Source organism: Agrilus planipennis, unplaced genomic scaffold (genome assembly GCF_000699045.2).
Source record: "Agrilus planipennis isolate EAB-ADULT unplaced genomic scaffold, Apla_2.0 scaffold13, whole genome shotgun sequence".
NCBI lineage: Eukaryota > Metazoa > Arthropoda > Insecta > Coleoptera > Buprestidae > Agrilus > Agrilus planipennis.
In genome coordinates, this window is record NW_020439040.1 from 1286948 (window position 1) to 1312979 (window position 26032).

The following is a 26032-nucleotide window of genomic DNA, read 5'->3' on the forward strand; positions in this document are numbered from 1 at the left end:
GAGCATAGAAGTGACTTCTTTTTATTAAAGGCGACACGACCCTGCGCTATCCTCTGCTTTATATCCCTACTACTCCTTCCATCCTGACTTATCTGACTTCCTAGGTATCTAAAATCAGCCACTTCTTCTAATTTTTCGTCTCCTATGTTTATATTCGCTCTTTCCCTACTTTCCAAAAAAAAAAAACGTTTCAATAAAAAAGCACATTTTCAACTATTTTTTATCTTCACGTCAAGCATACAGTAGAGTACTATTGTATACGGTGTAGGTCATAGGTCACCGTCATCAATCGATCATCATTCTGAATTTCAGCCCTAATCTGATGCAACAAAATTTGATTGTGCAATGTAAGCAAGTGAAAATTACTGGTGAACACACACACACACACACACACACACGCGAACTGCATACATGCTTACTTGTACACCGAATACTTGTATGCCCAATAATGTTGGTGGTAATCTTTTCTTCGTGTTTGTCGATGCGTGCATGTTTGTAATCGGCCCGATTAGAGTAAAACGTTTGCTGGGTCGAAGCTGCTGGTAATTGTGCGCGGTTGTAATACATTTTGAGCTTCCATTGCACGCTGAATTACACTCAATTGTATCGGATTTACACCGAGTCAATTAATGAAATTGAAAACGCGAAATACGTACAATAAATTTTTATAAAAACCGTAACACAGGAAAGAAATATTACGACTAAATGTAAATAGTTTCAAAAATAGAATGTCCCTCTAAAATAATGATGATGTACAGATCATTTCAATTTGTTTGAATTGTGACCTTGAAGAAACCTGCGCGAAGATAGAAAGAACACACACTAGGCGTGAGCAAGACAGAAATAGTTGGTACAAGCTTGAACGAGCAGAGATCTCGATGGGCGGTCTTAGAAGATCGGCTAGAACTGTACAGTACTAGACGAAAATGTTTAGCAATTTCTTAAAACAAAAATGTATATAAATTAACAATAGAAAACAAAGCAAAAGTTTTATAGGTGAGTAGAGCGTTAAGTTAATGCAGTTGTTATTATTTTAGGCTAAATATGCTTTTAAATAAAGCATATTCTTAAATTTTAACGAGGCAGTTTAAATNAGAGCTTTAAGCTAATTCAGTTGTTATTATTTTTGGCTAAATGTGTTTTTAAATAAAGCATATTCTTAAATTTTAACGAGGCAGTTTAAATAATTTTGCGAATGGTACTGTACACTTTTGTCTAGTTCTCGCTCGATGATCGGTGGAGAAATGAGCTTTGCAGACAAATATGATTGAATTTGGAATTATGCTCCAACTTCTTCAAAAGAACAGTATTTAGGTGAAAATCTCTCTCCAATCGTTACCCTCCCATTCTTATGATGCCTGAAACCTGGCTGACGAGTATTGACTCGAATTTTTACTGGGGACGAAACTTGGGTTCATCATTATGAACCTGAGTCCAAGCAGGACTCTATGCAGTGGCAGGAAAAAGGCACACCACTACCCAAGAAGTTTAAGGTGTCACAGTCGGCTGGGAAAATCATGGCGACAGTCTTTTGGGACTCAGAAGGGATCCTGTTGATCTATTATAAAGATACAGGTGTCTCCATAACCGGACAATACTATGCTTCAATCCTAGAGCGATTAAAGGAAGCAGTCAAAGAAAAAAGAAGAGGAAAATTGGCCAAAGGTGCCTTCCTTCTGCCAGACAACGCACTTGTTCACATGAGCCTTGTTGCGATGACTGTCCTGCAGAAGCTGGGCTTCGAAATTTTGGCTCACCCACCCTACAGTCCTGAACTGGTTTCCAGCGATTATTACCTATTCCCAAACATGAAAAAAGTCTACGTGGAAAAAAATTGAAGGATGCAGTTTCGGCGTATTTTTCAAAGACAAAACATTTTTTTACGAAGGTATACGTAAGATAGATCGGAAAAATGTGTAAGGGTAGTAGATGAATATATTTAAAAGGAAAAATAAATTCGGACTTTTATTTCCACTTCTTACCCCTCATTTGCGAACTTAAAAACGTCCCCTCGTACGTCTAAATTTATGTTCTATGATCATTGATTGACTTACTGTTTTTTATAAGTATCACTAATTAACTGATAAGGCATTAAACAATCAAAACGTTGTATATAAGTTCGAACATTCGTAATTTTGCAATTGTTCAAGTAAGATAACAATATTAATGTTACCCCCAGAAATTGTCAATCTTTCTGTACTAATTGGGTAGCTTTGTCACTTTGCATTTCACTTCTTAATTAGCAATATTTCCTAATTGTCTGTCGTAAATTAGAGTCGAACTCGAGAAACTCTCGAATCGAAATTGATCAATGAGTAATCGGCGAGGCGAATGGCGCTCTGGTCCAGTTATAGTCTTCTAATGGCTCATTTTTCTTCTCTAATTAGACTCTATTACCGGTTGGCAAGCCGCATCCCTATCACATTTATCAGAATTTATCGGTAGAGCACTATCAAAAGGTGCCATTTTCTTCGAGTGCCTTTTGTTCAATCCCATCCATTCACACAAAACTAAAATACTGAACTATAAGAAAATGCAGAGAATAAATTATAACAGATATTTATTGTTCAATGGGTCCAATATTTTTCTGTTGATTAACCTTTTGACACGGCATATTTTGCTTTGACAAACAACTACTTTCTCGTATCGGTGACAAATATTTATAAGCATTTCGTTTGATAACAGTCGACTTTCACGCCTCGAATCCATATTCGCCTTGGAGGCTGTGGTCCAATGGATTTAATTCCAAATTTAAGTTGTTATTAATTATTGTAATTATCATTGTTAGAGACTCCCAGAAGCCTTCACGACAAATTTCGATTGATTGCAACAAAATATCATTAGACAGATATCAAAGCCAAAGGTTCTGTGATGAAATTTTTTAACTTCCCCGTTTATTCTAGAAATAAAACTATTAGAATATAGAAGGCCATGTCCGGCATTATGAATGGCCGAAAATAATGGGAATATTAGCGGCAGAGCTTGGTGAAAATGTATTAGTTTGCTGTTAGATAAGAGAACGAATAAGAAAAGTGGTTTGCCATTAGCAAAACTAATTGAAGACATCAATTTACGCAATTAATTAGGAGGCATCAAATAAATCCCATCAGGTACGATCTCTGCTATATATAGGTGACCTACTTCTCGAAAGAATCATTCATATTAGCCACAATGTAGGACACGACGTTTCAAACGAAAGAGATCGCCCCTGACATTTATTTTGCTCACTGTTTTACTAATTAATATCGTAGTAAACATTAAGAAACGAAAATATACACCCTGTATCAAGGTTTAGGATATAAAAGAGGCAAAGCGGAGAATTTATAAAAATATACAAAGCAAAAAGGAAGTAAAAATAATCAAATTTGTTATCATGATGCCAAAATGATTGATTGACGATGATTAGCTAACAAAACCTAAACGTTATATGCCTATCAGTAGGTAAACTCAATGCATGTTTATGCAGATAGAAGACCTTCCCTTGTACCACACTTGCGATTTTGGATCCAACACCACCAGAACTCACTGGCATGGATTTGAGAAAACAACTCTTCAATAGAGACCTGATATAAGTAATCCAACTGAACAAAAGCATTACCTGTCTTCGGCTAATTTAGAAGCGTCTATAGGAGGTAGAATATAGATTGTGATACGTCATACATAAACCTCAGAGGTTTCAGTTCTATTGCTCGTCATGATCCCCAAACGATTCTTTTACGTTGGGTTCAAACATTGAACGAACGTTGTTCCTTTATATCCATCTAGAGTAAGGATTTAAGACTGGTTTCCAAGTTTGTTCAAAAAGAAAGGCGTATTGTATTGTGCAATAGATATTCTCGTATAAATTTAACGATCTCGTTGTCATTTTTATTGCACTTTTATTACACTTACGTTTTAAACCCCTTTCTCTCCCTCTGTCGTGTGTGTTTGTGTGTGTGTGTCGAAGTTTTAACAGTAACCGAAACGGACAACGATACAACATAAATCAGATATTTCAACATTCCGAAAGTGTTGCTGCAAAACGAGAAATTTTAAACCCGACGACGACAGCGGCCCCTAAAATGAGACAGATTCCGGGCGCACACATAAAAGTTGAGGCGCTGTTTGGCGAAATTTATCTTTTCGCGATTTATATGCAAGCGTAATCTTTTATGTAGCAGTTACTATGACGGATATGAAACCGATGCAATAACGTTATATGAAGCTGCCGGCTAAAATGACAATTTGGTCGTGTTACCATTAGAAACCGGATTTGCACCTCGTCATAGCGTATTCCTTACGTAAAAGTGCATAGGTATCTTAATACGTTTGAGGAAGTTGGATGTTCGCAATCATTTTTGCCCTATCTGGTACGTATTTCTCGCAAACGCATTATCCTTGAGACTTCTTAAAACGTGGAATAATAGAAGTTTTATGTTAAATGCCGTTTCCTGGAATTTATAAATGAGGTTCTATACCAAACTCGAAGAACAGGTGTTCAAATAACGAAATATTGAGTCAAGAGTGACAATCAATTCCGTTCATTTCAAGAAAATCTCTAACAAATAAAAATGTCAAGATCTCAAGGAATATTTGGGATATCCTCGAAATAGTTCAAGGATTTTTAATAAATATTTGAATTTAGAAATGGTTTTTCACATCTAAATTTTTATTTAATGGTTGTCCTCGCGTATACCAATGGTCAAAACGTCTAGAATGTGCCACTTAGTTCTTCAGAAGACCTGAACCTACATAAATCCTAAAAAACGTAAGTCCAATGTCAGGCCCAACCAATCTAATTCTATAAATCAATTGAAATATTGAGCTCTACTATCACAAAATCGTAAATGATTGGTAAAATGTATTACAATCTGCATTTATGACGAAAGATCCCGAAAAATATCAGTTAAATCTTCCTAAGGAAAGAGAAATAGGTACTCAAAGCAGATGATCTTTTTCTTGTCTAAACTTATTACTTCGCCTTCTAAAATAACTTGCCCTTTTTAATGGGTATCCTCGCGTATGCCAATTGTCAAAACGTCTAGAATGTGCCGCTTAGTTCTTCAAAAGACCTGAACCTACAGTAATCCTGTAACGTAAATGCAGTAGAAGGCCTAATCCATCAAATTCCCTAAATTAATTGAAATATTGAGCACCACTTTCACAAAATCGTAAATGATTGGTAAAATGTATTAAAATCTGCGTTTATGAAGAAATAGACGAAAGATCCTGAAAAATACCAGTTAAATCTTCCTAAGGAAGGAGAAATAGATACTCAAAGTATATTAGATGATCTTTTTCTTGTCTAAACTCCTAAAATAATTTGCCATTTAGATTTTACTTTCTCGATCGCGTATAAAAGAAAAATAGAAACGATATTGTATCTTTATTGTGTTTTAATATAAGCTTATAAAGTAGATGGGTGAATGTTGACGAAAATTTATAAGACGGTGTTAATCCTTCACTGAACGTGCCGACTTGAATATTGGACGCATCTACAAATCTGCATAAATTTCGTAAATACACACACATAATATATTTTATATTTTATTCCACATACATACTTGCTTACTTACGTACATACGTACATATATATTCGTAGTGGGATATATAGGCATTAAAATATATAGTATCAAGCCGTAGAACAAATCTCCACCGAGAAAATCGAGTTTATTTTCGACGCGGAATATAAAGCGGGACTAAGGGGATTTTGTTGAGTGATAGAGGCAGAAACCGTTTTCTCTACCCATCTTTCCCTCACTCATATATATACTCTTCTATCCTGTTCCTTTTCCCTTCAACCAAACGCGAGTATATCGCATGCATGTAGTGTAAGGAACATGCATGCGATAGAATGCAAAAGAAATAGTCTTTCTTATATACCAAGTCATTGGAGACACATTTATTTATGAGACTTGTAAATAAAAGAGAAAATTTTATTTTCGACTAGATATAGCCGAAATACAGCATAACTGTGCCTCAATCCCAGGAAAAGGTTCGAGACTAGGAACTAGACTAGAAATCAGTCCAATTTCAATTTTCGTTCTTCCAAGAACTCGCTAGTATAAACCATATTTTATACCATGTACTTAAACAATGCATGTTTTTAAGGATATTCATTTATTCAAAGCCGTAAAATAAGTTTCAAGATCTTTTCGATACTTTCAATTTGTGTTTGGAAAAGAAACCACATAAATAGAATCTTTTGAAAAAAGAACATGGTTCAGTACCCAGTTAGACTTGCAAGTTAACGTTAACTTTATATGATTAAGAATTCACCGAAAGTGTTTTAAAATAAACTCATCAAGGCAAGAATGACTGAAATATTAATTAATCCAACATTGGTATTATTGTATCGTCAACTATCTAAACACCTTCTCACTCGATTTCTACTTTTATTAAACAATTTGCTGTCTAATTAATACTCATACTATTAATTAGTTACCAATTCACAACTATATAGGAGTTTGTCACTCCTTCGCGCTTTCTGCTTCGCTTTGTAGTGCCTCGAACTCTCTGACTCGTACTAACACTCATTCGATCTCGCGTCAACTATTTATAGAGGCTGGCCGTGTTTTAGAATGTTCCAGTATATGTCTTCTAGAAACTTGGTATTCTTTGCCACTATGTATGCTGGGTTGCCTACATACATGTGACAGTATTCTTTTACTGGGCTGTATTATTTCTCTTAAAATTTTTTGAATTATTTTACCTTAGCGATACAAACAACAACAGTAGTTTATCCTATTCAATGGTTGAATTCTGAAAAGTAAACCTATTTAATGTCTAAAAATTAGAAGTACTTAACACTATTGGCATGTTTATGTTTAAAACAAAAAATTTTGTATTCTATCATTTGTGTTTTTGTAACTACAGAAATTTAAACGTTTTCCGCGTGATTTGCATTTCGCGTTCGTGCTAGTTACCTTAAAAAAACTGGACGTTGCACGTATTCAAATCCCGCGATACTTTATTCATATATCGCGGTGTAATGCCCAGGAGGACTTAAATTTTAATTTTAGCTTCATTTTCCGTCAAAATCGTGCACGTTCATTATGAAGTAAAACGTGTAGCAACCCTGGACCCCATTACAACTACATTCATACATACGTATACGGGCGTACCGGGGGGTATAATACAGCCAGCATCACAAATTACACGGATATAGCGGACGACCGTAACAACCTAGTTACACTTATATACGTTCCTATATATATATATGTAAAAAAGAGCTGAAGTTTGTTTTTCCATTTTAATAACGAACGCCGTCCGCGAATTATCCAGACTTTCTCTACTGTTAGGACTCGGGGTTGCACCGTCTATTGCCTTTTTCACTTTTGCAGGTGTAGTACAGGTACATAAAGCTTCTTTAGCTGAAAACAACGAGCTTTCTCACTGTGAAAAATAAGTTCGATATTGTTACAGACACTTTTAATATTTTGTCTGTACTTCTCTGTCCTTAGAGATAGCTTTACATAAAATGGAAGCGGTATTAACAAAATATTATTGTATGAAAATTAATAAAAGTAAAACAAAAATACTGGTATGCAAGGGAAGAATAAGTAGGGAAAGAGCGAATTTAAAGATAGGAGACGAAAGATTAGAAGAAGTGGCTGATTTTAGATACCTAGGAAGTCAGATAAGTGAGGATGGAAGGAGTAGTAGGGATATAAAGCAGAGGATAGAGCAGGGTCGAGTCGCCTTCAATAAAAAGAAGTCACTTCTATGCTCGCTTCAGAAATTCGAAAAAGTTTGTTAAAGGTGTATGTTTGGAGCACGGCGTTGTACGGGTGCGAAACAAGGACGGTGGGCGCGACGGAAAAGAAAAGGTTCGAAATGTAGTGTTACAGGCGAATTATGAGGATACCATGAATAGAGAAGGTTAAAAATTAAGAGGTATTAGAAAGAATAGGAGAACATGGGACTCTATGAAAGGTAATAAAAAATAGGCGAGATATGTTGGTAGGACACTTTCTCAGGCATGAAGGTCTTGCAGAGACATATTAGAGGCAGAAACAGGAGTTAGGAGGAGTAGAGGTAGACCTAGATTAGATTACTGTTAGGCTTATGAGTTATGAGATTTGTTATTTATCGACCTTTCACGATAAGAAGAACAGTTGATTTTTTATGAACTGAATTTGGTAAAACAGAACTCTCCATCACCGTATCCTGTTTACTTATTTACTTTATTTGTATAGCTGAATGTCTTCAGCTGGGAAACAAGTCAATTTATTCAACGTAATCAGTTAGTTGTTAACAATTCAGATCTCCGAGAATGCGTGTAGCTAGCGGGAAGCCACATAATACAGTTTATGGTTGGGTATTAAGTAGCAATTGCTTGTCTGGTATGAAACTGAGTTATGAGTGATATTTCAAATTCAATTGCATTTGCCCCTGGAGACGTGGTATGCGATATAGTCGTCGGCGTTGGAGGTGCCTGGATGAGTTTGTAATCAGGTAATAATTAACATTGCTACTGCTAAATTCGACAGATGAAATTGCTGCTTCCAAAAAGATCATCCAATGTCCATATACATACATATATACCTGATGGCAAGTTTGGTTAAGTCAATAAAGAAAATGGAGCATTAGTTAGAAATAGCTCGCAGATATCGAAAAGTGTACCATATTATTAGGTAAACATTGTCAAAATTTATTTAACTTATTTTATGGGATTATTATTGACTGTTGATTGCTGATATTAACGCATTAAATTGTTATTGTATTATACAGCAAGGAGGAGTTAGAGATAGCTTTAAATAAAATGGAAGCGGTACTGACAAAACAGGATTCTGCGAAGATAAATAAAATAAAAAACAAAACTACTGGCATGCAAGGGAAAAAAAGTAGGGAAATAGGGAATATAAAGATAGAAGACGAAAAATGGGAAGAAGTGACCGATTTTAGGTACCTAGGAAGTCAGATTAGGCAGGACGGAAGTAGGGGTATGAAGTAGAGGATAGCGCAGGGTTGAGTCGCCTTCAATAAAAAGAAGTCACTTCTATGCTCGTGCACGGTTAATTTAGAAATTCGAAAAAGATTGTTAAAGGTGTATGTTTGGAGGACGGCGCTGTACGGATGCGAAACAAGGACGGTGGGCGCGGCGGAAAAAAAAAAAGTTAGATACGTAGGATATGTGGTGTTACTGGCGAATGATGAGGATACAGTGGATAGAGAAGGTTAAAAATGAAGAGGTATTAGAAAGAATAGGAGAACAGAGGACTCTATCGAAATCAATATGAAATAGACGAGATAGGTTGGTAGGACGGACATCTTCTCAGGCAAGAAGGTCTAGTCAGAGATATTACAGAGATATTAACGGAAGTTAGAGGTAGAGGTAGACCTAGATTAGATTACTGTTTCCAAATAGTTAAAGATGTGGAATGTTCTAGTTTTAGGGAAATGCGAAGATTACCTCAAGGTAGGAAAGAGTGGAGGAGCATGCCTGACGACGTTATGATGATGATGACATACTTCTTTTACTTCCTCTAGCGATGTGCCCCTTCGAATGTCTTGGATGCGCACTGGCAAAATCGTAGGTAGGGAGAAAAAGCTCATTATGCTCTCGACTCTTGTTCATTAAACGTACTTTTTCGTACAGTACCTGCAAAAGTTTTGTTCAATCATGAATAGTAGTGCGAGTCGAAAATAAGCGTTAAAGCCTTTAATATGTCTTCAAATATAAATAAACATCTCGTTGATATTTTCAGTAGTAATCGGTACCAATAACAGCACATTTGAGCAATGCAATTTTAGTGGATAAAACGGTCAATTTTTCCGTGCAGTATTGTACGGATTATACGCTCCTCACCGGTTAAGAGTTTGGCCAAGAGTTGTCTCCTTTCTTTTCTGGCCTAGTGCGGTTCTTTTCTACTTTGCGCCGATCAAACTGAAGGTCACGTCGCTACAGAAACTAAACGAAGTATACAAAGAAATTATTAGAAGGTTAAAAATTGTCTTTTCATTTTAACTCTTTTGGAAGTATGTAATTCCATATAGTAGGATCAAATGTCAGATACACTTATGAAGCGATTTGAGCTCATTACAAGAGTTTAATTTCCTTTCTCTAATATGTGCGCTAACCCGCATCCTCAACCCCGTTGTGTGTTTCTTATCTCTCGTCGTGAACGGGAATTAACGTTTCTTTAAGACTCCTTTGTTCTCGACGACGAAGTATTAAGTGGCACAATATCCCCTTTGTTTAGTTTAAAAGATGCACCGGGTAATCTGCAAGGAACTTCCGTTTCGAAAAGCATTAGCGGTTCCCTTGGAAGTAGGTTCGCCCCGTCTCTTTACGAGTGGGTGCTAAAAATCCATTACCCGAATTAATCTCGACAACAAACCGGCATTTTCGCCATTTCACTCGCTCGTCCTCGGTCCCCAGCCCCACCGCCGGAATAATTAAAAACGTAAATCACAACAAAACACCAGCAACAAGAAAACAAGATAAGTGATTAATGTTTTCCGAACATGGAACGTGACGTAAAGCAAGAAGTAACGCAAGAAAATTGACCCAGTAAATACGATACATAATAATATTCAGTCGGGCCATTAATTCCGTACGAGTCTGTTGGGGTAAAACGCTTACAAATTACGTTTCTAGAGATTTATGTCCTTGCAATCGTGTCCCAAACACTAACGTCATCTAAAAAAGACTTAGTTCGAATTAGATTAGCTTTTAGAACAAGTAAACGAAACTTGATTTCCTCTAATTTTCCCAAAAACTAGGTTGTATTCATCATCATCATAAGGTCGTCAATCCTAAGACTGGTTGGACACGCACCTCCACTCTTTCCTATCCTTAGGTAATCTTCCCATTTCCCTAAAACTAAAACATCCCACATCCTTGACCATTGGAGAATAGTAATGTAATCTAGGTCAACCCCCGAGATAAAAATGTTCAGTCTCTCAGAGTCTCTGAAAGCGAGACTCGAGTTTCCGTCTCTCATCAAGTCTCTTTGGTGTCGCTGAAAGAGACTGTCAAAAAACTGTTTAGCGTCTCTGAACGAGAGATTCGAATCGCTCATAGAGAGATCCTCATTTCGTATCCAGTCTCTGAACGAGAGACTCGAATCTCTGAACGAGAGACTCGAGTCGCTCATTGAGAGATCCTCATTTCGTATCCAGTCTCTGAACGAGAGACTCGAATCACTGAACGAGAGACTCGAATCTCTCAATGAGTAGTGTCTCAAAAGACATGGTTAAAAGTTCAACATATTTCAGAGATCAAAGTCTTTCTACGAGAGACTCCAGTCTCTCAATTTTTCAGTTTTATTCATTCAGTCTCTCTGTGAGAGACTCGAATCTCTGAATTAACAATTTTATCGTTCGAGTCTCTCATACAGAGACTGTGAGAGACCCATAAAAACACCTAGTCAATAACTGAGATACTGTAAAAGACTGTGAGACGCGCTCTCAGAGACGCTGAAAGACTCTGAGAGACTGGAGAGAGACTGAAAATTTTTGTCTAGGGCCTCTACTCCTCCTAACTCCCGTTTCTGTCATTAATATGTCTCTGACTAGACCTTCATGCCTGAGACGGTGTTCTACCAACCCATATCGTCTATTTCTTATTGACTTCCACTTCTGTTCTCCTATTCTTTCCAATACCTCTTCATTTCTAACCTTCTCTATCCACGATATCCTCAATGATCCTGAATGATCGCCTGTAACACCACATTTCGAACGCTTTTTACCTTTTCTTTTCTGCCGCGCGCGTAGTGCATGTTTCGCACCCGTACAGCACCACGATCAAAACATACACCTTTAACAATCCTTTTCGAATTTCTAAATTAATCTTTCGCGAGCATAGAAGTGACTTGTTTTTATTGAAAGCGAATCGACCCTGCGGTATCCTATGCTTTATATACCTACCACTACAAATTACTTCAAATGAATGAATGAAAAAAAATTTTGCTGATGTGAGACCCTCGCCGGGAATCGAACACAACAGTTGATGGCCTTATACATATGTAACAGTCTTGCTGTCAAAACACTGTTCTACCTCGTCCTAGCACATTATTATGCTAAATTTAGTCCTTTATATGTTCTACAATAGCCCAATTTTCTTAACAGATTCGAACTATTTTTTTAAAAACCTTTCTCGTCACATTAAATCGATCCTTTTTGCTTAAAAAAAAAAAACAAAAGGACACAGATGCTGATTTCGGTTGTTCCTTTATCTCTGGCAGTCCTTGCTGCTTAGAATGTCTGGAAAGGACAGTGAATACATTAAAGGAGTGTCAGATGTTTAGTGACCTTCTGTATATCTGAATCCAAGATGTTACATTATGCAAAGCCCAGAAGAACACAAACGTCTAACATGAGTCGCTTGGGCCTAAAAAGATGACGGCGCTACGACACGGCCGAGTTGTAGAATCAGCCAAGTCCAATTTCCATATTTAATTTCGGTCCATTAATTATTCATGAATGGGTGTGAGTGTTGGTAGTTGACTTGGATAATTAACGTAATGGGCTTTGCACTACCCCCATAAAGTCCCTCGCATCCTGCACTACCCCTGTAGGCGATTTCAGCAAATGCACTTTGGGGGTGAATTAAACTAGAAGATTATGGACAGACATGCACCGAGTTGCAAGTTTGAACGACGTGACCCAGAATGCTACAGATTTTAAAACGAAAATGCGAAAATCAATATCAGATAACAAACAATAGACGGTTAAAAAACAATTTTTATTATATACTGTCCAAATTGAGTTAGTCAATAGTAGTTACATATAGAATCTATTCATCTACTCAATAGCAAAAGCCATAAAATGGTGAAACAATTATTGTTAAAGAACAATGAAAAGTATGGAAATTGTCGATAGTGTTTTATTTCATTTCTTCCGATTTTTCGTTCTTCTTTCGTTTGTACCATCAATTGTTTCTTCGTTTCAGCTGTTTCTTTTCTTTTGATTGCTATTTGTTTATTGTTATGTTGAGAACGGCGGAAAATTAAACCCACTGCTCAAAGCACAATTAAATCAAGGGAGTAATTGTCTCATGCAACTCGAGACCATTATTTTTGTCGCCTTACAGGGTTGTTTAAACAAAAGGAGTACTCAAAGAACCTGGACATAATACAAGTTCTCACAGACACAAAAAGACCAAAAAAAGCGATTGCATGGTAGGTACCTTCATACATGTATAAGAATTTTATTTTACGACAAACAATAAAAGAATTAACCCTCTTTTAAGATATCCTTATAAACGTACTTGATCGCAAACTGTTGCTAGGATTTTTTTCCAAGAATATAAAACCCTAAGGGGAAAAATTTGAATTATTGTAACTGTAACTTTTCTTAATTAAGTCTTAATCTAATGGAGGGATTCAATCTTTAGGTAATTTTTTTTAATTTTTCTAGTCAAATTGAAAATCTTTTTAAATATTTATAAAATCGAAGTAAAACCATCCAGAGAATATTCATTTTCCCGTTTCGTAATTATTGGTTTGTTTTATGTTATTTACTTTGAAAAATTGATAAAGGCTTTTGCGACCAGAATTGCTTCCTAACGTTTCGCTAGCACGAGTGGCGAACTTCTTCAGACGTTCTTTCATCTCCGTTGGATGTTGCATGTGAAGCCCGCCACTCCTGCTAGGGAAGCGTTAGGAAGCAACTCAAACCGACGACGGTCTTTGCACCCCAATCAGGACAACATTAACTGTGTTATTTTTCCCCATTTAATGATAACAAAGGTTGCTTTTAAGCAATATTGTGTATTGCATTGATTTTCTTTTATCCAAAGTTAAAACTCAAAGAGAGAATACTCTGCACTACGCGATGGTAGTTATAATTAAGGTACAGGTAGGCTTTTGTTAAAAAAAAAATGAATAAAAACAAAAACAAAACGTGATGCAGTCTCGTTCCAACTAGCAATTTTTCCGAAGAGTCATAATGTCAGTCAAATGCTACAAACGAAAAACGTAGCGTGCATATGAAAAGCATATTTTGATTGTTAAAGTTCTTCTGTCAAAAAGCATCGAAACAAAACGTACCTATCTGCCATTATTTTAAAGCAGATTGAGAGATAGCTTGTGCTTATGTTTAGGTACGTACGTACATAAACCACTCACAAGCGACTAGATACCTACGTCGGCTTATTCATCAAACAAACAATCGAATCAATTCCCAAGCATATCCCACGGCACGGAAAAATCTGAAAGGCACTGTTCGATCGCTGTTTTCTAATTTGACAGTCGTATTTACAAGAACCACTTTTGTTTCTTGTTTTCTCTCATTGAAAAGCAAACTCTAATTTTGTTTTACTCTGCACTTAACCTGTCCTGCAAACTTCAGAGAAAAACCAAAAATACGAATAAGGTTTTGCGATATCTACTACTTAAAAACGCGTCGGAATGTTTCTTATTCAATTATTCCTGCTGTAAAAAGTCTTCTACATTCCTTTTACGTCAATTTATTAAAAAATTTTTTTTAGGAATCCACATAACAGGAATCTGTAAGTTTAACTACTTCAACAAACGCCTTCTAAGGACAAATTTTTCTATTTACCGATGCAATAAATGCTAAATGCTAAGATTTTCTGTCATATATGCAAGCTCGTCATGACTTTTAAAGAAAATAGTGTCGATAGTTATAAGAATTATGAAAACTCGACAATTTCCTTTCCAGCAACGCACAAAATGATCCTTTACCTTTGTTCCACGAAACCGATATTTTAGAATTGCTTTAAATAGTTTAACTCATAAATCCACAGGAAGCAATAATTTTTCATTTAGTCTCATCTACGTATTTGGTTTTGGTCTTGCATATTCGCTCGCAGAAATTAATATTGTTTCTCCATAAAACCTTTTAACTCCCAATTCACCCTCACAACGTTTTAATTTTATGCAATGTCGCCATCTTAGATCTCAATTACAAACGTAGCAACAACATATCATCCTTAAGGGTTGATTTTTAAAAATTTCCAAAACACGTATTTGCTTAATTTCAACAATGAGCAACCTTCGAGTAAATCCGAGTACAAATAAAATATACCCCATGGAAACGTNTAAATATTCAAACAGAATTCCAAACCCTGACCAAAATGCGTTATTAGTAATATCTAACTTAAACGGGGGTTAATATATTTAAAATGATCAACAAAAAGCCTTTAAAATCAATAGCTTTAGTTAAAATGTTAATCTTATTCTTCAAAATAGTCAAAAAGTTAGAGCAATCGTTTCTAATTCAGATAAATAAACTTTTAGTCAACATTCTATAAGCGAACTGTTCAAATGCTGAAATTTTAGCAATAAAATATTATGTTTACATGTCCCAAATAAACAAACAAACAAGTAGATAATGAAAGAGACCCGATATAATACAAATATTTTATATGTACATATGATATGTATGCATCTTATGTATCGAAACAATTTTATATAAATGTATGATGGATTCCCGAACACGCTTTCTAAAATTGCCCTGGAGAAATATGTTCGATGAACGAGAAATGACGAGAACATTTTAGAAACACGTTAGGGTATTTTCCAAGGTGAAGGTAATTTTATTTTATCTGTAAACATTACGAGGTGATAACGATAAATTCGCGAGGAGGGTGTTTTATTTTACCCTTGCCGCCAGTTGTTGTGTGTAACTGGGGAATGTTTCAGGTTCAATAGTAAAATTGCTTATCTCCATCTTTCTGATGATGGTATATATGTATAGTGTATAGGTGGCGCTAGGTGCCACTCGATTACATCCGACTGGCTGCCCCCTTCAGAAGCTGCTTTAGATCGATAATATAATTCAAGCATCATCCACCTACTAATATAAGAGGCATATCAGAATTACAATGTGATCACCTTTTAACCCAAAAGCCTATTATCCATGAAGATATGAATATCGTACCTACAAGTGCAAAAATAGGTCATATTGATTTCTTTTTTTAGATTCGTATACTGTTATTCCCTCAAATTTTTGAAATATTGCATTAAACACTAAAAAACCATTTTTTGTATGCATTTGTTTGTGCCGATAATGTCATTAAACCAATTGTTTAAAAATAAACAACTGACAGTATTATTACGTCACAAACAATGGCATTCCAATTTGATGTAAATGAACTACTAGCCAAGACAGTACAATTTTTGGCTTTTTTGTGATAATACATACGACATTCTAGCTGTAATATCTGCTCTATTGTTCCCATTTGACTGACGTAAGGTCTTATCGGATTTATCTATATTTGTGGTAGGTATATTCGCATAAGCTTTGTCTGTATGGCACTGATGACAAAGCGCGCTTTGTTTTTGATGTAATTGAACTACTCAATTCATAGGCGAAATGATTTTGAATCGTGACGTCGAACTTGATCACTTCACTGACTCGAAAGCTTTCGCTTGTTTTCTCTTTACATTGTTTTCATTATGTTTCCATCAAAAAAGCTTTTAGTTTAGTAATGAAAATTATTTAATATTATAAAAGTATTTTCTGTAAAAATGATAGGTAGCAAACGCATACGAATTAAAATTTTCTAAACGGGAATAACGTGGTAGTACAGGATTAAAAATGTACCAACAAGAGAAAGATCAAAGGGTCCATATTACGAGGGGGTGGCATTTTAAAGCTCTGCTTTGTATTCATGGGTTCAAACGTATTATTCACATATTCCCTTTGGTACTTATAAAAAAAAGAAAGCTCGTTTTCCGCCAACCAAAAGCAAAGCCATTTAAATAATGGAGTTCTTTCTTTTCTAGCACTTTAAAAATAAATGCACATAAATCCTGGATGTATCATTTTCTAGTTTTGTTTTATTCAACTGTTTTGGCGTCTATTGCGTACGTAATACTTGATATTTTCGTCGATATATATTTTAAAAGATATTCGGTACGATCGAATTCAAACGAAACATAAATTTGATGAATAATGTGGTTTTTGTTTGATTTAAATGTAGGAAGGTGGATCGAATAATGAACGGTCCCGTTTAGTTTGCAAATCACGTATCACGACGCGAGTGCATGAATTATGCAGCGCTTTTAAAAAAAATATGAAAAATTGGCAAACGTCCACATCAAATACAATGAATGATGCATTAGCGAAGCCGCCAAATCCACGCACGCAAGATACATGTACTGTCTATTTAATTCAGCGATAATTTTAATCTACTTACATGTATTAAGAATAATAAAAACAGTCAAAATATTTTTCGTAATGTAATTGTTTATAAACGTAAGAAAAAAATGATTTTGATATTTTTTATCTTAAAAAATAAGCTAATTGCAATAATTAACGTAAACCAAAGTGAATATTTACGTAAAAATTAGTTAAAAATAAGCCAAAATCATTATATGAATAAAATAAAAACAAAACACTCCGACTTACGCTTACCGCGGTTCTTGGCTCCGCGCTCGCTCCTTATCAAAACTTCGTGATCGTCTTCTTCCCAGATTTCACCGTCTGCAATGGCCAAGGTGACTAAGATTACAACTAACACACAGAAAGCTAGCCACTTCATCTGAAAAAAAAACAAAAATTTCCATTAACGAATTTTGTTTTGTCTGATTCTTCATTCGTAGGTATAAAAATAATATATGTATGTATGCATACGCTAATTTATACGCCTAATTAACACAAAGGTTAGATGATAATAATTGCACAAGTAATTTCTATAAATGAAATACAATTTTGAGCGTATTAGTTCTCGTTAGCACACCATAGACAGTTCCGATAAACTTATTACCACTAGTTATACTTCATTTACTTTCTCTAGCGATGCGCGCTGGCAAAATCGTAGGAAGGGAGAAAAAAGCTCATTATGCTCTCGACTCTTGTTCATTAAACATACTTTTTCATACAGTACCTGCCAAAAGTTTTGTTCAATCATGAATAGTAGTGCGAGTCGAAAACAAGCGTTAAAGCCTTTAATATGTTTTCAAATATAAATAAACATCTCGTTGATATTTTAAGTAGTAAATGGTACCAATAACAGCACATTTGAGCAATGCAATTGTAGTGGATAAAATGGTCAATTTTTCCGTGCAGTACTGTACGGATTATACGCTCCTCACCGGTTATGAGTTTGGCCGAGAGTTGTCTCCTTCCTTTTCTGGCCTAGTGCCGTTCTTTTCTACTTTGCGCCGATCAAACTGAAGGTCACATCGCTACAGAAAGTAAACGAAGTATAATGCTGACGGCTTTAAATGTGGTGAAAATCCGGTAGGTAGGTCGGGTCGGAAAGCTCTCTTCAATCTCCTTTTAGGAGTCGTGGGGAAAGTTGAAATAGACGAAATAAAGACACAAAAAGACTTGAAAGATTATATATTATTTATACGTATAAATTCATATTTTTCTATTGTTTCAGTTTCATTTTATATCAGTAATGTGAACTTCTACGTCTGCCTTCTTGGGAACATGATGCAGACTCTCTTCGCTATGTCTTCGAGTTTTGCGGCATTTAACGAGTTAGCAGGCGGAATTAACCCGGTGCCATTGTTATGATCAAGTTGGCGTAGTATTGAAACAAAGGGTAGCAACACAAAGCCTCTCTCCCGCATTCGTACAACCCTATACCTACATACCTACCTACCTACCCGACGAGCCGAACTGGTCGGGAAAGCCCGCATTTCATCAGGCATCAGGTACGTAGACGACGCAACTAATTAAACGCGTACAAAAGTTTAAATGCTGAATGCATGTTCAGACTCTTAAATGATTAGGCATGTAGCCACGCTTCCTTCCATATAATTAAAACCCCAAGAACTTATTTGAAAGGCAATTGTTTTCTGGAAAGTTGGAGAGTTGATTGCTTGTATTGCGTTAAGAAAAATTGAATCAGAATCAATTGTACCTATTGAAAATAATTAACAACTTGCCAGGATTTATATAGTAAAAGAAAATAAACTCAGTAAAGGAAAAAGAAGACTCACCCCAATTTATCACAACTATGAGGAACTCACCCTTCCTTCAACGCATAAATTATTAATAAAGTAATACCTACACGGACCATTTTTATATTTTGTTAATTTCAGTAATTCAAAAATAAAATGTAGCCCTATATATTAGAGAGAATTTTATATTAATCTTTGAAATATGTAACTGACTGAATCTAATACTCTTGCTTGACAGAAATTGACTTCAATCAGGAATTAAAACTCTAGAAAGTTTTATGGTTATAGGCGATACTGTGTAGAAAATGTCCATTTTAAATACTTCAGAAAAATAAAGAAAAGTATTAAAAATAACTTTTTATTGTCCACGGCAATTGTTTCGCTGTACAACGGCTTCTTAAACTGAAAGAAAAGAAAATGAAAAAGTATTGCCTAGTATTGTTTCGCTTTTTTTTTGGCGACCTCTAGAGAAGTTCGCTAGTTACCAAACAATTATCAGGGTTCAAAGCAGCGAAAAAGTGTGGAAATTCTAAACACGACTGCAGGGTTTTAATTTTATATTAAATCGTTATATTTTCAAATCTCTGCCTTGGTTGACACAGGCGTATAAAATGTTTGCCATGAAGAGCGATTAGGTACAACAATTAAATTATTAATATATCACTATTCACTGCGCCATTTATTTCACTGCTATCACTGTATTTATTTCTTGATTCACTTCTGCAACGGTCAATTTATTTCTCCTCTTCTCGATGATCGTCTCTTCCTTTAAATACTCTTTTGTTTACTTTCGGGAACCTTCTAGAAACATCCGGATAGTTTATTTTTTTCTTTGAACTGTTTAACTGCTTTCCCAGAACGCAGGTACAACACACACATTTACAAATACGGCGCACATGAAGAAAGGCGCCCGCGGCTAGTCGGCGAATCGATAAGCCGTTCACGCACACGTGTGCCCGATCGCACACAAACACACTCGTGCTCGCTACAATAGTTAAACAAAATATTATCATGGAAACAGTAATTAATCTCAAAACTTCTTATAGTTAACAACCCAATGAGTGATAAATAATCACAATTTTTCAAACATGTCTTAACTTTTAATTTACACTACAGCAATAAACAATTAGCATAGATCCTTCTATAAATTAATTTCATTTTAATGTGACATCAACATGATGTTGATAATTAAGCGAGACAAGTTTTTAAAAATTTTGCTAGTTGGGGATCGTTATATGCGTATATATATATATATATATGTATGAGTTGTACATGTATTGTTTAGATTGGATGACATGCAAACATAATAACATTTCGTTTGTGTAACTAACAGTACCTACAATGGATTGATGAGGCCAGTATGCGCAACACCATTGATTAATTTCGACTGATTGTTCTCGTTATATATTCCGTTTATACACATCTATCATCTTTCGGGAACGTATGCGATTAATTTGTGCATGAAGGCATTGGTTAATATGAAAATTTCCATTAAATGTTTAAGAGAAATACAACAGTAGTTTACTCTTAAAATGAAATTAAACATTAAGGATTTAACGTAGGTACATAAAAAACTATTAGGATTTAAGGTTTTTTCTTTACTTAATAATTTAGCCAATTCAAATGTTTCATCATACAGTTTACTCTCAGGATAATTGTGTCCCATTTTAATGATACAAGTGGTGTAATCTTTACAGATAATTATTTTTGATATGACTATTCGTTAAATTGGAGTATTAAATAAGAAATAATTTTTAATCTTAATCATCACAAAGTCGTCAGTCTTAGGACTGGTTGGGCACGCAATCTTCGCATTTCCCTAAACAAAAAACGTCCTACCTTCGCCTGTTTCTACCTCTAACATGTCTCTAACTAGACCTTCATCATTGAGAAAGTGTCCTACGGACCTATTTCGCCTATTTCTTATTGACTTCCATAGAATCCTCTTTTCTCTACCACATTCCGAAGGTTTCTGACCTTTAACAGTCTTTCCGGAATTTCTAAATTTACCGTACGCGAGCATTGAAGTTACTCCGTTTTATTGAAGACGACTCGACCCTGCGCTATCCTCTGCTTTATATCCCTACTACTTCTTCCGCCCTGACTTATCTGACCTCCTAGACGTCAATAATCAGCCAATTTTTCCTCTCCTAACTTTATATACGCTCATTCCCTACTTTTCTTCCCTTGTGTGCCATTATTTTTGTTTTACTTTTATTTATTTTCATACAATACTGTTTTGACAATATGGCTTCCATTTTTTTTTAATGCTATCTCTAACTCCTCCTTATTGCATGCAGATTATTAAATCATAATTATGAAAATACTATCCCGGATGTTAGATTTCGAACTTCCTTTTTTCTAATGGATTAAATCGTTGGTTGACGCAATGTATACAAACAGGAGCGGTTGACATTTTCATCCCTTAAAAAGTAAAGCCGCAGCATAAGGGCAGCGTCGTTATAAATTGTAACCCGATGGAGGCGTAAAGGTTGTCCACACAACACGGCAAGGGTAGAAAATACTGCGACAGGATAGAACTTGACCGGCACCTCATAAATAAAACATTTTTGTTTTGCTACTGCGCCAGGACCGCGTCGCGATCCGTCGCGTCGCTTTTGACGCTGCAACTGTTCAAAATTAATGCTCGTCTTACGCCCAGAAAGACAAGTCAATTCTTATTCTTCTTCTCATTCGTGAATCTTTGCTTGTTTGTCAGTTTTCGTTTTAGAAACTTGGTACTCACTAAGGATAACAAAATTTGACGTAACCGTTGATGGTCTTTTCTAACTTTACGAACTTTTGTTACAGCGCGAAACACAAAAGTTACAATTGTAAACAGATGATCTGATAAATATTCATAAGTGTGGTTTGCCAAGACCCCAAATTTAATTTTGATGCCCCGATATCAAACATTGTAAAGCTCTTATAATGTTTCGTAATGTCGAATAAATCTTTACAGTCCATTTTTCAGGGAAATACATACCTAATTAGAATACTTAACTATGAGCACTTATAGAATAATAAAATCCATAATTATTTTAGAAGTTACAGTAAAAAATTATTATAGCAGGAACAATGTGATCGATTAAAATAGTAATGGCCAACTAAAAACTATATAGCAATGTAATTGATAGTTAAAAATGGTCATTTAGGGAGTTATTCAATGTGAAAGTAATGAGAACACTTTTATTTGGGCTTTCCACAAATAAAAATAATTTGTATATCAGTGCACAATTAGGAACTAAAAATTAAATACGACGTTTTTATTTGGTCTTTTTATTGACCTTATCGATGAAAGTTTGCTGCTGATTTTACTAATATTGTGATATTATATAATTGTTTATCACAATTTTCATTTTGTTTGTCCCAAGGAAGTTCAAGTCTATGTAACCAGTAATTCCCAAAATTTTCACATTTCCACTTAGATTTTTTGAGAAGTAAAACTAATAAAGTAACAAGTAAAAAATGATATACAAATGGCAATAACAAACTAAAAATGTCTTTACTATTTTTCTGACTGGTTTTTCTGAAGTTGCATTTTATCCCTGTTTACATTTTCCCCACTGTTCCTCTATAATTTGCGGACACAATGGCATACGATTTATGAGAAAACTGTAAAATACGTTATTTATGTCGTTTATCGAGAAATAACACGCAGCGGCAGCTATTTTTTTAACCGCCGCTATAACCCGTTCACTTAGAGAAAAGTACACCGTGGACGAAGTGCACAAAAGAACATCGGTCGTAGGCGGGTCCCTGAAACATTAACGGCCAATTATCGTTAAATCAAAGCCCAAACGTATACGTATAAGCCTTTGGTGCCGTAAATAACTTCTGACAGGTGGTCAGGTAGTTTACGCGCATCGATCGACCATTGTGTACCTTTCTCTAAGTGAACCGACTTTATCACACATTGTAGCCGGCCAGTTTGTTTTTTGTCCTTTATATTCTCATCCATTTTTTAATGTCAGTATGTTCTGTAATCAACCGCGCGCGATAAGCGGTCAAAAATAACATGACCAGAATTATCGCCGTCGCTTTTCATATTGGATACATACACAAACATGTACAACCGAGGAAATATTTGCAGTTTCCGGAATCGCTGGACGCTATTTCATTTCAACCGCGCCGCGTTCAAAAAAAAAAAAAAGATACACGATTAAACAGTGCTTTGTGTATGAACCTAATATTAACAATCTGTTTTGAGGCTATTTATTATCTGCACCCGGCTCGGTTGTTTTATAACCGAGTCCCCATAGCAGTGCATCTATCAGAACAAACAATAATAACCCCATGATGGCTGACTTGGTCAGTTAGTGCAAATATTTCGGGCCATGAATTCTTCGCAAAGAATAAACTTGTAAATCGGTTTGTAAACTACAAGGGGAAGGGGGTAGGTGCAGATAAAGATCTTGAAGTATTTCAGAGTAGAGGAGTAGAGGTAGACCTAATAGGTTACATTACTGTGGGATGTTATAGTTTTAGGGAAATGCAAAGATTAGCTCAGGGTAGGAAAGAGTGGAGGTGCGTGTCCAACCAGTTTTAGAACTGTAAAGTAAATATTAGGAAGGGAGTTAGACAGGGATGCACACTGTCACCGCTACTTTTTAATATATACATTGAAGACGCCATCAACATCATTAAAGACAGTACAACTGTAAGGAAAGATATGCAGGGGCAAAAAATTAGTATGCTTAGATTTGCAGATGATATAGTAGTATTATCATCTTGCAAGGCGGACCTAGAGATAGCTTTAAATAAAATGGAAGCGGTACTGACATATTAGTACTGTATGAAAATAAATAAAAGTAGAACTAAAATACTGGTATGCAAGGGAAGAAAAAGTAGGGAAAGAGCGAATATAAAGATAGGAGACGAAAAATTAGAAGAAGTGGCTGATTTTAGATATCTAGGAAGTCAGATAAGTCAGGACGGAAGGAGTAGTAAGGATATAAAACAGAGGATAGCGCAGGGTCGTGTCGCCTTTAATAAAAGGAAGTCATTTCTATGCTCGCGAACAGTTAATTTAGAAATTCGAAAAAGGTGTATGTTTGGAGCGCGGCGTTATACGGGTGCGAAACATGGACAGTGGGCGCGGTTGAAAAGAAAAGGTTAGAAGCGTTCGAAATGTGATGTTATAGGCGAATGATGAAGATAACGTTGGTAGAAAAGGTTATAAATGAAGAGGTATTAGAAAGAATAGGAGAACAAAGGCCTCTATGGAAGTGAATAAAAAATAGGCGAGATAGGTTGGTAGGACACCTTCCCAGACATGAAGGTATAGTCAGAGACATATTAAAGGCAGAAACGGAAGTTAAGAGAGGTAGAGGTAGACCTAGATTAGATTACTGTTCGCAAATAGTTAAGGATGTGGGTTGTTCTAGTTTTAGGGAAATACGAAGTTTAGCTCAGGATAGGAAAGAGTGGAGGTATGTGTCCAACCAGTCTTAGGACTGGCGACCCTATAATGATAATGATGACCTTTTGATAGTTTTTTGGCTTCTCCCCAACAATAACCTTTTAAATCCTAGGTAGTACATATATGTGACGCATAATTGAATGATACCACACATAAGTGATACAGCGAAGAACAATTATCAAATTCAAACTGGATTACTTAACAAAAATTATCTGCAAGATTTCCGAACATAGGGCCCATTTTATTAAGCTCAGCATTTTATTCATCCATTTAATAACATTAAATACCTAAAACAAACGCAATTACTTGCCCGTGTTTTACCGGAATTACCCTCCACCCCCCACCCGCAATTCCAACTTCCACGTAACGAAGATGACGACATTTTGCTCGAGGAAAATTAAGAAGCAATTTTCTCTCTGCCGATGGGCCGGGAGAGGGTAGGAGATACGCGCGCCGCGCCCTGGCGTAAACCGTAAATAATTTTTAACGGCTTAGCTCATTTTCGGGGGCTTTCGTTGTATTATCAACACCATACTGGAAGAAAAGGATGAGATGAAGGAGACGGGGAAAGAGATAGAGACACCGCCTGATTCTTATATATCCTTTCCACTCTCGAGAAGATTTATTAACCCTCCGTCAAAAGTAAACACCGCCAGTGGATTTTGCATTATATGGCATAGTGGAAAACAACAGAAAGTGCGACCTACGGTACGTGACACATCCACGTCCTTCGCTCTCTCCTTTTTTAATCCTAAATGAGACGTCTTTATCGGCATTACATGTAAGTTAAACATCAAAGGGATCTACTAAAAATTGTAACTCCGTCTTTAAAATTAAGGCTCGCAAATTTTACTTTCTGATTATAAAGGGGAAGATAGAAAAGCGTCCCTTTGTTCATTATAAGTGAGGAGGAGCGACTGACAGGACCACCTAAGACAAGTAGATCTTCTTCCCTTTAATAAATTAGATTTTTTCAACCTTTGTGGTATCCAATTCTTTTAGCTTCTGTATATTTACCTATATGTCTATTACTTTTGAAAGAATAGGGGGCCACAATAAATAATTGAATTTGAGTATTAAAAACTTTATATTCTCGATGAAAGGGCTTAAAAATGTAGATTTTTATTGATTTAAATTGACCTTATATTGATATAAATCTACCCTGAATGTTTCGTTAAAGTATTAGTGGGGCCGCTGTCACCTAGATCAGGGATGGCGAACCTTTAAGTACCGTCGTGCCATTTTTATAAAGAAAAGTTCAATCAGGTCATAGACGTGCCATCAAATAATTTTGTCTCTGTGACTATTGGGAAAATAATGATAATAAATAATATCAACTCAAAATTCTACAAGAAAATAGGAACATTTTGCAATGTTTAAATTATACGTGTCATTTCAATTAAAGTAAAATTAGTGTGACTTCTTCTTTTGGAGATTAGATGACAAATAACTTATGTTAGGGGTGTAAGATGTTAACTGAAGTCATCTACCAAACGGTTTGTAACTGCGAGTTTTTGATGTTATTCATTTCTGAAAATAATGACTCGCAGGCATAGGTTGATGAAAACATTATTAAAATATCATATGCCAGCTTTTTCAAAAAATTAAATGTGTTTGTTATCGCATTTCATGTTTCCAAAATTTTGTTATTAGCATTTTCACTTGTATTACCCGTCGATCTTTCTGTTTCAATTATTTGTAACTCTTTCCTTGTTCCAACAACTTTTTGAATCATATTGAACTAGACTGGAAATCAATCAGCTGCATTTCAGATTCTTCAATTTATTTTATCAAATGTCAC

General features: G+C 35.6%; 1 protein-coding gene across 2 annotated transcripts in view; it reads right to left on the minus strand.

Annotated features, from left to right (window-relative positions):
* Positions 1-26032, minus strand: part of LOC108744267 — a 101140-nt gene that overhangs the window by 37872 nt on the left and 37236 nt on the right. The window contains exon 2 of one of the 2 annotated variants that reach the window (XM_018479951.2): positions 17305-17437. In XM_018479951.2, the coding sequence (XP_018335453.1) occupies positions 17305-17437 (133 nt within the window). The remainder of the gene's footprint in view (positions 1-17304; positions 17438-26032) is intronic. The other variant, XM_018479952.1, reaches the window with a different exon arrangement.